The 14652-nt window shown below is 41.0% G+C and overlaps 2 protein-coding genes across 2 annotated transcripts in view; both read left to right on the forward strand.

The window, feature by feature from the left end:
- The window catches only part of NEXMIF (neurite extension and migration factor), a 144954-nt gene extending 130711 nt beyond the window's left edge, over positions 1 to 14243 (forward strand). Inside the window, exons 2-4 of the mRNA XM_060292313.1 lie at positions 6874 to 6999; positions 7697 to 12071; positions 12667 to 14243. Coding sequence (XP_060148296.1) covers positions 6921 to 6999; positions 7697 to 12071; positions 12667 to 12760 — 4548 coding nt within the window. The 5' untranslated portion in view covers positions 6874 to 6920 and the 3' untranslated portion in view covers positions 12761 to 14243. The remainder of the gene's footprint in view (positions 1 to 6873; positions 7000 to 7696; positions 12072 to 12666) is intronic.
- Positions 596 to 1093, forward strand: LOC138842500 (putative CENPB DNA-binding domain-containing protein 1). Its single transcript, XM_070044666.1, has one exon. It carries the CDS (start codon positions 596 to 598, stop codon positions 1091 to 1093), a length of 498 nt encoding a protein of 165 aa, XP_069900767.1.
- Positions 14244 to 14652: the final 409 nt, after the last annotated feature.

Below are 14652 nucleotides of genomic sequence, written 5' to 3' on the forward strand. Positions count from 1 at the left end.
TTCTTAACTCTGATTCTCCCACCCTCACTGGTCCTAATGTTCTAATCATAGCATTCCTCTGCTCAAAACCCTCAGTGTCTTCCTGAGTTAGGATTTGGGTGGCCTCCAGAGTATAGTTCTTTTATTTATTTTATTTATTTATTTTTTTTTGCTGTACATGGGCCCCTCACTGTTGTGGCCTCTCCCGTTGCGGAGCACAGGCTTCAGACGCGCAGGCTCAGCGGCCATGGCTCAAGGGCCCAGCCGCTCCGTGGCATGTGGGATCTTCCTGGACTGGGGCACAAACCCGTGTCCCCTGCGTCGGCAGGCGGACTCTCAACCACTGCGCCACCAGGGAAGCCCCAGAGTATAGTTCTTACCTTTTCAATCATATCTTCTTATGTGTACCTGATACAGTAAGTCCCCTACATACGAACCTTCAAGTTGCAAACTTTCAAAGATGCGAACATGTGTTTGCATGTCCATTCATGTAAGTTAGTTCATGTGTCTGGTGTACACTGTTACATGCACGCATTCTCTACAAGTGGTCATGCTTTTGTGTACTTTACAGTACTGTATAGAGTACAGTAGTGCAATATCTATATTTCAGCCCAGGATGTCCGGAAGCAAGCATAAAAGCAGAGGTGATGTAGCTGGTACTGCTAAAAAGTGCCAAGTGATAACAGTGGAAAGAAAAGTGAAAGTAACTGAGAGAGTGGAGCGAGGTGAAAAGATGGTAGACGTCGCTCATTCTTATAACATGAATCATTCAACCATCGGCACGATTCTAAAGAACAAGGACAAGAACATGGAACGTGTGAAGTCTGCTGTGCTGATCATGTCAACAATAATGTTGAAACATGGAAAAGTGATGGAGGAGAAGGAGAAACTTCTCAGTATGTGGATGCAGGATCAGCATCAGCATCGAGTCCTGCTCAGCTTAATGCTGATTCGAGAGAAAGCTAAAAGCCTTTATGAAGACTTGAAGAAGAAACACGGAGAAAAATCAGAGGGTGCATATTTTAATGCCAGCCATGGCTGGTTTCATTGGTTCAAAGCTAGAGCCAACATTCACGAAGTAAAAGTGGTGAGGCAGTGTCTGCAGCTATGGTAGCTGCCTGGCAGTTTCCTGAAATGCTACTAGAAATTATTGATGAAGGCACGTATTTACCCAAGCATGTTTTTAATATGGATGAGACAGGACTGTCCTGGAAGAGGATGCCAGACCAAAGTTACATCAGTAAGGAGGAAAAGTTGGTGCCAGGCTATAAAGCAGCAAAGGATAGGCTAACTCTGTTATTTGGTGGCAATGCTTCCGGCGATATGAAGCTGAAGCCTCTCTTAGTTTATCATTCAGAGAACACAAGAGCCCTTAAAAACATAGCCAAGGGCTCTCTTCTTGTTGTGTGGAAGAGTAACCCCAAAGCCTGGATTACACAGGCCATTTTCCAGGACTGGTTTTTCCACCACTTTATCCTGGAGGTAGAGAAATATTGCTTGGAAAAGGACGTCCCATTCAACATTCTTTTGCTGCTTGACAGTGCTCCCGGCCAACCCCCATTCATGGACGACTTTCATCCCAATGTCAAAGTAGTGCATCTGCCACCGAATACTATGTCGTTCATCCAACCTATGGACCAAGGAGTTATAGTGACTTTCAAGAAATATTATTTATGTCACACTTTTCATTAGGCAGTAAAGGCAAGTGATGAATCAGGATCAACCTTGTGACAATTTTGGAAGTACTATAACATCTACAAGGCCATAAAAAACATTGACTTTGTTTGGCGTGAGGTTACGCCAGTCACCATGAATGGGGTTTGGAAGAACTTTTGCCCGCAATTTGTTCACGATTTTCATGGATTTGAGAAGGTGGATGAGGAGTCCAAAGAGGTCTTCAGCAACTTAGTGACCCTCAGTGAGAAGCTGGAGCTAGATCTGCAAGAGGACGACTTCATCGGACTCCTTGCTGTGCAACACGAGGAGCTTACTAATGAAAACCTGATGGAAATGGAGGCCCAGAAAAGGACTAAGAGAGACGAGAGGAAGAAGAAGTAACTGAAGAACTGAAGAGATTCACGATGCAGGAAATGGCAAGGGGATTTTCTTTATTTGAGGAGGCACTGTTAATTTTTGAGGCACAGGATCCGAACCTAGAATGGTACAGTAAGGTTGCAGCAGCCGTTCACAATGCAATCCAGTGCTACCGTGTCATCTATGACGAGAAAAAAGAGCTACTACCTAGATATCACTGGATCGTTTTTTCAAGAGGGTAGATAGAATTGAATCCAGCAAGGAACCAGAACCTGTGCCATCAATGTCAGGCGTGAGTGAAATTGCAGCTTGTCCTCCATCTCCTATTGCTGAGAATCCTTCAGCTCTACCATCTCCCACCTCCTCTCCCTCCTCCAGTCAGTAACTCTTCTTGCGTGTTTACTCGATGCCAGCTTCTGTATGCCAGCTGTTGTACAGTACTACTGTACTTTTCAAAGTACTGCACTGTAAGATTAAAAATGTTTTCTTTACTTTTGTGTTTGTTTATTTTTTATGTATTATTTGTGTGAAAAGTATTATAAACCTATTACAGTACAGTACTATATAGCTGATTGTGTTAGTTGGGTACCTAGGCTAACTTTGTTGGACTTACGAACAAATTGGACTTAACAGACGTGCTCTCGGAACAGAACTCGTTTGAACATAGGGAACTTACTGTATTTTAGCCAACCACTACTGTTCCCCAAATTCTCCGCCATCTTTTCCTACCATTCAACATCATCTTCTAGTCATCTTTTACAGAGTATATACCATGTTCTAAGCACTGTTTGGGCTAAGCCCTGTGGAGGTGAGGGGTGCTTAGTCTTTTGAGGGTATCAGATATAAAGAAGTAATGTTTATATAAGGTGATAAACACAGAGGAGAGCAAAGTTCTTTGGGAACCAGAGAAGGGAAGGGACAAATTTTGTTTGGGGTGGGAAGAGTCAAGGAAAGTGTCAGGGAGACTTTGAGTAGGGAATAGGAGAGGGAGATGAAAGAGAAGCTGGAAGCGGGGGGAAGAAGGGAAGGAATAGAGGAAGGGGAAAGAGTGGGGAGAGGCATTCCAGGCAGAGAGAATATCAAGAGCAAGACTCCTGGAAGCAAAAAATGGTCTAGCATATTAATGAAACAGAGAGAGTTAGAATATTTGGGAGTATAGAGGGGAGGTGAAGAGAATGAAAGGAGAATACAACTTGAGAAGTTGAATATTGATTGAAAAGCGTGTTATATGCAAGGAAAGTTGTCAGGCCTATGATTCTGTAGCAGTTGTTTAGATAGACTGGAGTAGGGAGAGACTCATGGCATCTCATGAAGTTCCTTCAGCCTGGAATGCCTTTCTCTCCTCTATACTTTTCCATCCTCACCTCCTGAAAGACCATCCTTCAAGGTCCATCTCAAATGCTGCTGCTATTAGTGAAGGCTTCACTGATTTCCCTCCTCTCTAGAAGTGGAATAATTTCTCTCCATTTTGAACTCCTGTAGAAACTTTTTGCCTCTCTTTCAGTATATTATATATTTATTAGAATTTGTCTATGGCTTGTTTTCCCCCATAGACTCTGAGCACCTTGAGAACATGGATCTAGTCTCAGTCACCTGTCTTTTCTACTACAGTTTCTGGTACACCACCACGACCACAGGTAGTACATAGTCAATTTGTTGAATTGATTTAAACTGGTATTCTAGAGATCAGCACTACTCCAGTCCCAAAGGCTATGTTGTCCCAGGTCCATAGGCAGAAATATGATATACTTTCTTTCCTTATTACTTTTTTCAGCTGGGAAAGGCCAAGGACAGCCCCCAACACAAATGCTCGTGTGGGTCATCTAGACTGGGAGTATAGAGGGGAGGTGAAGAGAAGACCTGAGCCTTAAAGACCTTTGGGCAAGAGCATAGCAGCCTACTGGGACAGGATCTATGAGCCCTCTTCAGGCCCAACTGAGGGGAAAGCCAAGTAGGAGTGGTTGCTTTTCCACTTTAAATGAGCATTTTCTTGCTTCAAAATACCTGTCTCCATGCTAATGTTAGATCAGTGCCGTTACACACTGTATGATTTACCATGATCAGCAAAGCAACTTATTGTACATTATTCCAAAAGTGTTAATCAACTTTAGCTCAAAATAGATTTTAATAACCTCACAAAATTTGCTATCTTAAAATGCTGATCAGTTGAGAAGAGCTAAAGCAAGCCCAGAGCTGTTTGTATTGTAGCTATAAAGAATTATAATCCCTCTCATGAATCATTTTTATAAGCAGCCAAGGTATAAATAAATAAAAATGTGGGAAAATACATACCTTTAAGTTGTGTCATTTAGAGCTAAGATTTGAAAAGTCATAGGAAAGAACTGAAGGATTATCTGCTCAGGATTTAGCCTTCTAATTCTGTAGAAAAAAAAAGCCCAAATAATTGATAATCATTAAGTTAATATCTAATATAGTACCTCTGTTAGTATCTAAGTTAGTATCTATGATACTCAGTTTGCCCTTTTGAAAAAAATAAGGGAGTTGCCTGGTGGTCTAGTGATCCCTGGTCAGAGATCCAGCCACACTGTGCAGCCCAGAAAAAGAAAAAAAAAAAAAAAGAACCTAGTAGAACCAACCTTACAAGGTGATTGTTAGTACAAAATGAGATAACTTCTGTAACTCTATCCAGCCCAGCACCTAGTGCTCCCTTCCTCTCCCCTTCCCAACTTATCAAGCTCCCATACCCCTCTCCACCTCTTCTTTATCTTTTGCCAAAGCATATTTCCTCTGTTCTCAACCCTTTAAGATTCCATTTACTGCAGAGCCATAAATCCTGGGTGCTTGGACAGATTTTTCTGAGAGGAAATATATGTTCTTAGGGAAATAACATCCCAGAGTAGAGTTACAGTGGCACTAATATGTCCCATGACACAGTATTCTTGTCATGTCTGACAAGATTGGATAATTCTTGATACTTAAGTGCATTGCTCCTATATATATTTTATGGTACATTAATTTTTGCTAATAATCAATACTTGTCTGAGGCAGCTGTTCTTTATTTCATTACCTGAAAGGGGGTATAAGTATAGATCAGTAACCTGTGGAAACATATCTCTACAGCCTTGTTTTGGCCAGGGTTTGGAAGTGGTAAGAATAGAGAAAGCATTTGTGTTCTAAGAAAAAAACACCTGGTTTCTTGGTCTGGAGACTTGGGTTCCTTTGTTAGATCTGCCATTATGTTATTTTGTGACTTTATTTTATTTTTTGTTTCTCTGTGCCTTGGTCTTCCTGGTGATTAAAAATGGACTTCCTTGTAGCTAGCCTTAGGCATAAGGGGCAAGAAGCCACTAAGTTATTGAAATCTACAAATAATTTGCCCCTTATCAAGTCCTTGGCAAGATACAATTAGTGGAGGGGTTAAAGAAGAGTAAAATGATACCTGAAGTTCTACTGAGTTCCTTTTTTAAAAAAGATACACAGAGTAATCCATGATGACAGTATGATTCCATCTGCCCATAGGGTCCTCTCTGAAGCAGAGGCTCAACCATCTGATCTGTTCATTCGATTCCACCACAAATGAGCCCTCCTTGCCAAAGGATGGTGACTTTGACATTGTTAGCCAAGCATCTCTACCTTTTAGAAATCTCCAGCCCTTCTTTCTGTGTAAATACAACAAGTAAGCATCTCTTTCTCTTTTTCCTGACACCTGTGGTTTTATTGGCTACTCTCAAGTCAGGTCTTATATAAAATGAGAAGAAAGTTGGGCAATTATGATATATAAATATTAGGGGAACCCAAGATCATCTAACTTTTAAAACACTGAGTGATGGCCTAATACAAACTTCTTATTTTACAGATAAGGAAATAGGCCCAGATAGGCTTTAGGGTATAAAGATTGAATCATTTAAAACTGTCTTATTCCCGCAATGCTGGACCTACCTTTTATAGTATTTGCATGTTTTAGAGTAAGTGAATATACAGTTGAGATTTTTGTAATAGCTGCTTGGCCATCAGTAAAGTAGTCTATGCTTTTTAATAAAGGGATGGATCCTTGGCTGAGGAAAAGGTCTAGAGAAAGGGGGTTTGGAATAAATAGAGATTTATAGATGCTGTAGTGGCACATGGTAGAGACCTCCACCTTGAGTGGCTGTGCCTCATATCATTTTGCATATACCTACCCTCCAAGTAGGTGGGCAAGACATGAGGGGCTATAGATACGTGTTCTATACACTAAAAATACCAGATAATGCTGGGACATTTTCAGAAATTCCAGATCTTCTTTGTAGTCACATTTAAAAATCCTGCTGTGGGCTTGGAGAAATATTTGTCAAAACCAGAGCTCAGGTCATGAAAGCCAAGAAATCATGGAAGGAATTCTCTACCTCTTTCATACTTAGCAGTCAAATTTTAAGCACAGAGAAAATATGAATGTGATGTATATGTGTGTATATACGAATTGGCTTGTTTTGTTAAGAGCTTATGATCATCTGAATTAGAGATGAGACAAACAGAAATAAAGCCAATCTCCACATGTACACACCCCTTGTCTCAGGTTAGTCTGGGCTCTACTTTGCGTCCTTCCTAATTGGATGACCATGATTAGGTTAAATGTATTACTATCTGGAAGAAGATGTAAGTTTGCCTGCTTCCTCAGATTTCAGTTTTAAATGGTATGGTAGCCTAGAGGAGACAGAAGGATCTAGAATGTGTGAATGAAGTGTGAGTTACCAAATTGACTTATATAGTAGGTATAAAATATGAAACAAAAACAATAGTGGCTATGAAGCCAGTCTGGAAATAGGTAAATTCCATTGAACATTTTAAAACCTCTCTAGCTGAAATGAGCTTAAAACAGAGAAGAAAATTCGATGACTGATATTATGTATTTGAAATGTGCAGGTTGGACAGCATTTGGACTTGGAATGAAACAATAAGAGGTTCCATTCATGGATAACCAACAAGATAAGGCTGTTGTTGCCTCAGCCAATGGAGAAAACACTATGATTAATGGGGTCAAGGAAAATGGTAAGGGAATTTAATTGTGGTATGTAATATTTCTCCCAGTAGTCCTTTGTTAGTACTATAGATTTTCGGTATCCACAGAGCTGGGGCAAGTTAAGTCTAGGATGCCTCTGAGATAGGAGTTAATCCTAAACTTTATTCCACCAGATCTCTAACTGGACTAGAAGGGTCTCTAAGAGGTATCAAATCCAACCCCTTTGCTCTCCCAAATCATCTCTATCAAATGGATACTTAAGTTCCTCTAAATTCCTGGTGAATTAGAAATATGCTCTGATGTGAAGTTTGGAATGTTTAGACTCAGCAGGAGCTTCCAAAACATAGGTGAGGTCTGAAGGATAGGACTATGCCTCATAGTTCAAAACCATGAATATATCCCATCTCAGCATTTTCCCACCCTGAAAGATTTGACTTTCCAGTTGATCAAGCAATCCAATTTTTTCCTCATTTCTGAGGAGAGTGCCATGTGTGTCTGAAGAAAAAGCTGAACCTAAAAAATATTATTTTTCACTCGCATGAATGTTCAATATAAAATCAAGGTTGTTCTTTAACTCTGTAGTTTCTACTTCTAAAGTTAGAGAAGCTGAAGCTTAGATTTTATATCATAAGATCAAGTACCAGAAACTGATCAAGAGAAAGAGAGTTAATGAGTCTGGTCTAATACCTTTAACTTTATTTCTGTCATTTTTCCCCTTTTCTCTAGATTCAGAGGACCAGGATGTGGCAATGAAGTCATTTGCAGCTCTAGATGCTGCTACACCAATCCAGCCTATACTGGTGGCTCAAAAAGAGAACCTGATGTATCCCAGAGGTCTCCTGCCTCTGCCCTCTAAGAAGCCCTGTATGCAGAGCCCTCCCTCTCCTTTGGGCCTGACTGAAGCACCTGAGCATGCTGCTAATAGTGCTTCTGTGAATGCCATCTCCCTTACATCTGGTGTTTCAAAAGGCCTGAACACATGGTCACTGCCCAATGAGTGTGAGAAAGCTCCATTTGCCATAATGGAGCCTGCAGGCATGTCAGCTCTGAATGGGGAGTGCCTCATGCAGCCAAGCCGGACTTGCTTGGGCTGCTTCATGGAATCCAAGGATGCAGTAGATCCTGAGCCAGGGATCAGTCTAAAAGTCAGTGATCTAAATAGGGATTATGAAACTTGTGCAGTCTCTGATATAGGGATTCAGTGTATTAATGCTGGAGAAAACATGAAATATGGAGAGCAGCTGCTCTCAGACCAGCTCCTAGGCTTCCCACTGCACAAATCAAGGGCAGGAGATAGACGAGAAGCCGAGAAACCTGACATTGACTTGGAGGACCCAGCTCAGAAAAGTTATTATGAGGCATTACTATTAGATAAGTGCAATACGGAAGAGGCTTTGCTGGCAAATTCCAATCAGGATTGGGGTTACTTTGAGACTTTTATTAGTGAGAGTAAGATTGAACTTCTTGACCTCTGTTCCAAGAATGAGCTGTCTGTCAACCTGTTCTCTGAAGAAGATGTGGATAACTACATGTTCGATGATGATGAGTCAACACTGGGCAGTGATGTCTGCTCCCTGAAAATTCGATATGAATCCTTCCAGGACAACGTTCGAGACAAAACCACCCTTTTGATGCAGGAGGATGCCCAATTCAACTTTTTTCCCAGTGTCTTCACTACCTGCCCCAAGCGGGAGTCTAAGAGTGGGGCCCTGAAGCAGAGCAGTGATCTTTCCCAATTCAAGGTCCCTGATGTGAGCATTATCTGGGGGGAGGAAGATAAAATCTTGGACAAGAAGAAAGGCAAAGAAGAAGGCCAGGAAGACAAAGGTGTAGAGAAAAAAGAGGCAAAGGATAATGGAGAAAAATCTGCCTTAAATAAACCATGCAGTGGACCTGAAGTAGGGCAATTTAAGAATCCAAAGCAAGGCCATCTTGCCAATTCCTTGGAGGCATCGGGGAATTTTAGTGATGACAGTTCCTTCATTGAGGTCTCTTATGATGCCATGGGGGAGATCAAGGACTGTAGCCGCTATATGGCTCGGGACACTAATTCTGGCAGCTCCTCCTCCCAGCAGAATTATGGGCTGCGAGCCAAGAGAAAAGTCAGGTATAGTGAAGATTATCTATATGATGTTGACTCACTAGAGGGTGAAAAAGTAAATGAGAGGAAGGAATGGCTGCCAGGTGGTTGTAAAGAGGAAGATGATGATGAATGGTGTCCCAAAAAGAGAAGAAAAGTAACTCGTAAGGAGCCCCCTGTTATTATCAAATATATCATCATCAATCGTTTTAAAGGTGAGAAGAACATGCTGGTGAAGTTGGGTAGGGTGGATGCCAGTGAGACAACAGTGAATTTGAGTGAGACGCAGCTCAACAAATATTCCAAGCTGGCCCCCTTGAAGGGCTTCTGGCAAAAGAAGAAAAAGCAGAGAAACAGCAATTCAGACTCCAACAAAACACCCTTATGCCAAAAGCAAAGCTTTGAACCAGGTAGCTTTGAGGTGTCATTCCTGCCACCTGCTCGCAAACGAAAATCTAAACTTGGCAACAGGCACAGGATTCAAAGAATCCCATCCATGGAAACTTCAGCAAGTGGTAAGCAGGTTTCATTCTGCAATGATGAGAGGCAAGCTAGTAGTCGTAAAGAAGATGGAGGCCTGAAAGGTACACTGAAGTCAGCACCTCTGGCTGCCCCCAGCTGTGCAAATGGATCACATTTAAATGACATCACAGGCCCTGACTCAGTGAAAGTCAAAGCCCAAGATGCACAATTTAAGGGGCCAGAGAGGAAAGTGCTCAACAAAATCAAATTTAAAAGTGAAGCCAGGTTAAAATCCAAGAAAATCAAAGCTGGGCAAGAAAGCAAGCCAGTTGTTCAAATGACCCCTCTTTTGGGAGACCAATCTTCCAAGGCTAATTCAAAGAATGAAGCTATTCCTGGGACCTCAAACGGTTCACATCTATCTGAATTTCATGAGACAAAGGTTGCTAAGAATTCTACTTTCCTACCAACCACTTGCTCTTCTGAAATGCCTCTATCATCTGCTCATGTTGCCAACAATATACCTGTTATCCCTGGAGGGTATTTGCAGACATTGTTAGATGCTTCTGACTTGTCAAATAATACTGGCATTTCATACTTCACTCAGCATTCTCCAGAGCAAAATGAAGTCAGCCTCACTCAAACAGAAAAATCATTTGTACCTCTCCAGCCTGCCCAGGACTGTGTGCTTTCCTCGCCTTCTGAGTCTGAGCTGCTTCAATCATCCCAAAACTTCAAAATGGAATCAAGCAACTATGGAAATGTGTGGCCCAACAAACCTACTTCTGGCACCCAGGAATTCATGGCTGCAGTCTCAAGGGAGATAGCTCCAAACCAATCATGTGAATTTGGAGTCTCCCAAGTAGTTTCCATGGAAAATAACCTCACAGCTACAACATACAATCCGATCTGCCTCAGCAGCAGTGGCAGTAGTTGCAACAAGGTCCTGTATGCGTCTGTGCAAGACACCCAGCTCTCATCTGATGACTCTTATCAATTATGTCACTTTAATAATGGAGAGACCTGCTTTCCTTTCCAGCAGGGTCCAGTGAATATGGATGATGGGCGGCTCTTTAGCTTTGATTCCATGGCCCCACTCTCTGTCGACTCAAGCAATTATTGCTCCTTAAGCTTGAAGTCTTGTGAAAAGGATGGTGATGATGATATCACTGATGACTTCCTGGCCCACTGCAGCCCCAAGCTGGTGATCCAGCAGAGCATTGATGAAATAGCACCACTAAAGGAGTCCACTGACCTCCTGGATATCTCCAACTTCACTCCTGACAAATTCCGCCACTCTTCCCTCTCAGAGATGTCCCCACCTGACACCCCCAGTCTTTCCCCTCAGATTACCAGATGTGAGAGTATCAAGACACTAGGAACACTAAAGGTGTTCCAAGAGGGTGTCCCAGGAATACTGGGCAATATGGAAAAAATCAAATGGGACTGCAGTACCCTTTCACGGCAGGTCCAAGTGGATGATGGATTTACTTTAAATAACCATCAGTTTCAGTTCCATATGTTCAATGATGAGGATTCTGTCAGCCTGCTCCAAAAAGCCCCTTGCTTATCAGCGTTTAATGATCCATCTGGTCAAATGAGTACCAACAACAAGGTGTCAAAATCAAGAAAGAAAAGTTCACCCAACAAGAGTGGGGCTACGAACCAAAGCTCTTCTCAGAAAAACAACAGGAAAAAAAACCCCAAAGCCAACAACAAAGGGATTGAAAAACCACCTGGCAAAACCTCCCGCCAGGTCCCTAAGTCAACAAAGAAAGGGAAATTCATGGCTGCAGTCAATGGAGAGAAAATGCAAATTGGCATCGGTCGTGGAGGAGGCCAAGTCAACAGCATATCCTCCACAGGGAAGACTTTGGCTGAATGTATCCAGCATAGTGGCCCTGTGGCCTCTATGAAGATGCCAAGTCAGAAGGGACTTTCTGGAGATTGGTCTTTGGGGAAGGAGAGCAGCCCAGGCTGGAGTGACATGAGCATGGGCACCAACACCAACAACCTTCTGGATGATGATCAACGGGAATTTCAGGAGCCTTCTTATATCTTGTCCAACATTGCCTCTGGTATGGCAGATGTGCAGAGATTCATGATGGCCTCCATAGAGCCCCTTTGCGAACCCATGGAGCACCATGGAGACCCCAATATATTCTACTCCCCTGAGTCCAATAGTCTAAAATTAAAAACCCTCAAAATATTGGCTGGGACACCACAGGAATCTAAGAAAAAGGCCAACAGTGGCTCTCCAGGAGCCACTAAGAATCACAGGTCCATCAAGGGTGTGAGTAAAAGCAATGGGAAAGCAGCGATAGGTGATCCTGGTCGTGCAAGCATGTCTGGTTATAACGAGGACTCTCGCTCTTCCTTCTTTGATAAAAAGTATAATAACCTGAGCACTTTAGGCAATAATGGACCGACACACAAAAAGTTATATCGTCACAAAACCAGCTCCAAGGCCCTGAGAGATGAGAAGTGTAAGGGAAAGCGTATGGAGCGAGAACAGGTCCACAAGGATGAGGCTGGGACAGCTTCTTTTGAAAAACTGAGGTAATACTGCATCAAAATGGCTGAGATGATGCACCCTTAGCTTTCCTACTCTGCTAAGCCCGCAGTCCCTCATTTTTTTCCCTCTTGAAAGCAGTTTGCATGAAAGAAACTGTCCCATTCCCTTCTTTTTCAAATTAAAACGAAAAGAAAAAAAGTGCATGAAAATCCCTATACCTCTAAGCCACACAAAAGATTGGGCAATTTTGTAGTGGCTTGACTAGGGATAAATTCTGACAAGGCTACTTTTTCTGCTAGTCAGCATTAGTTTTTACTTACTGAGAAAATACAACTAAAATATGCTCTTGAATGACTTGGGGAAGGGAAGGACTTTGCAGTGAGAAAATTTTTGAATAACAATTTAAAAGTTATATAGACAAAAATGCCAAGATCATTTAAGCAAAAAGAGCATAATTTGGAAAACAAAATCTCATCATTTGGCAATTAGGAGTGCTTTCTAGTGGCCCCTGCTATTTGTATCTTTTTCTGCATCGTACGGCATCTAGTATGATGTAAACAAATTTAGATTGTATGATCCCTTTGTGGGACATACACTAAAGCTAACTAAGATGGCATAAATTGTTTGGTTTTTCTGCAGGGATTCCGACTACAATCTCCTAAAAGCAGAAACAGCATTTTGGGTTTTACCTGTGTTTGAAGAAGAGACTCCCATTTTCCAGAAAGACATTTGATGTTTGTGTTTTATTTCTTTCAAAATATGCCTTGTGGTATGTGTGTTGACATGTAAGTGCTTAAAGAAAAGAATTTTAAAGTGTGGGAATAAGTCTTTGGAAGCAAACTTTAATCTGATGTTCTATGTAAAAGACTTTAGAAGTCATACAGTTGCACAAAGTAGTTTATGCACTGTTTACCCAAGGGGAAAGGAAGTAAAACATTGTGCCAAACTACAAAAAAGTGACTGTATTGTATATATTTTTACTTCTATATCAACATTTGGTTGTGAGTATTTGGGGAGCTTGTCCCTGTTAATTTACTAGAAACATTCCAGTGATTCTTGCTATTAACCACCCCCACTTATGTGGATAGCACCTGTAGATCACAGTGGAAAAATATGTTGTGTTACACAATTTACCAAAACTTAAAGGATACTGTTTGAAATGTGCCAAATTTCCTTACCTCATCTCACAGATTCACCCCACATTTTAAAGCTCATTAATTAAGTTTTAAAATATATATATCTATAAGCATACATACATTATTTTAAAAATTTAAATTCTACTGTCCTGTGTGGAAACATGAACCATTAAACAAGGCACAATAAAGGTTTGTTTGTTCCATTGTATAAGGGTTAAAGTGTTGGAAAAGTCTGGAAGTCACAACAGCTAAGTCCATCAGGGACCCAAGTATATGCATTTACAGAAACTTTTACAAGGAAACAAAACAGCTGCTTTAAAGTTTGTTTTCTAAAAGCAAAATCTGTAGCTGAAAATTATTTAAAGTGCAAAGTTATATTGCTGATACTTTATATCTCAGTTTTATATATTTTATAATAGTCTGGGATAAATTATAAAATAGCTATAAAATTAACACTAAGATAAATGAAGTACATAGATTGCTTTTATTTAAGTAGTTTCCTAAATGTTTTATTCCAGTTTTGTCAAAAGTGCACTCATATCATGGCTTTAGTGTTAAGTGTTTAATCTTGCAATGCCAATGTCATTTAAAGAAAATGTTAAGGCATCTCAGTTTGACACCTATGAATCACATTCGATAAGCTGAACAATTTGTGATAACAACTAATTGGGGCCATATATACTTAGTCTGAACATAACTAGTATTTGATGCCACACACTAAACTTAATTCCCAATCTTTAATATAAATTTTTGAAATCACATTTTTTTATTCAAGCCCTTTCCCTTTTTAAAAAATTTCACAGCTTCAGCATCCCTCACGACTAGCTTTTTCTTCCCCTTTCTTCACCACTTGACTTCTAACATTTGGTCTATTTTCCTTGCACAGTTGAAGGCCTGTGTGTCTGATGACTGTTGCATTATGGCACAGATGAGATAATGGATGTGAAAGCGCTTTGTAGATCGTAAAGTGCTATAGAGATATAGGGGATTCATATTATTAATATTGTTGGTTGTTGTTGTTGTTACTCTTACTATTCTTACTAATATTGTTACTAACCTATTAACTTGTGAATATATAGGCTGCGGGTGGGAGGGTGGAGAATAAGTGGGTGGGGGAAAAGGGAATTTTAAAAAAAGGGAAGATGTTTCGAAAGGAAAAATTTAAGCAAAATATGAACCTACCTAGTCATTGCCACCTAAATATATTCACAAACAGAGAAGCAACATTTGAAAGTAGTCAGAGAGAAATGGAAGGAAGCCTGTCATATATATAAGTATACACACTTCCCAGTCCATGATTCCTTTTACCAGCCAGCTCTACTACTTACTGCTAGGTAGTAAAATGAACAAGCCTGTGTTCTTGATGGTGTGATTGTGTATGTCTGTGGGGACAAGTGAGTGAAGAGCATTTCATGAGGCTGCTTCAGGCCTATTCCTAGGCTTTGTGTGTGGTGAGTCCTGGAAAATTACTTAATGGAAGGGCACCGGG

Source organism: Globicephala melas, chromosome X (assembly GCF_963455315.2).
Source record: "Globicephala melas chromosome X, mGloMel1.2, whole genome shotgun sequence".
NCBI lineage: Eukaryota > Metazoa > Chordata > Mammalia > Artiodactyla > Delphinidae > Globicephala > Globicephala melas.

Excerpts from the sequence above, each read along its gene's own strand:
- LOC138842500 (XM_070044666.1), top strand. The coding sequence starts at position 596 with ATGTCCGGAAGCAAGCATAAAAGCAGAGGTGATGTAGCTGGTACTGCT.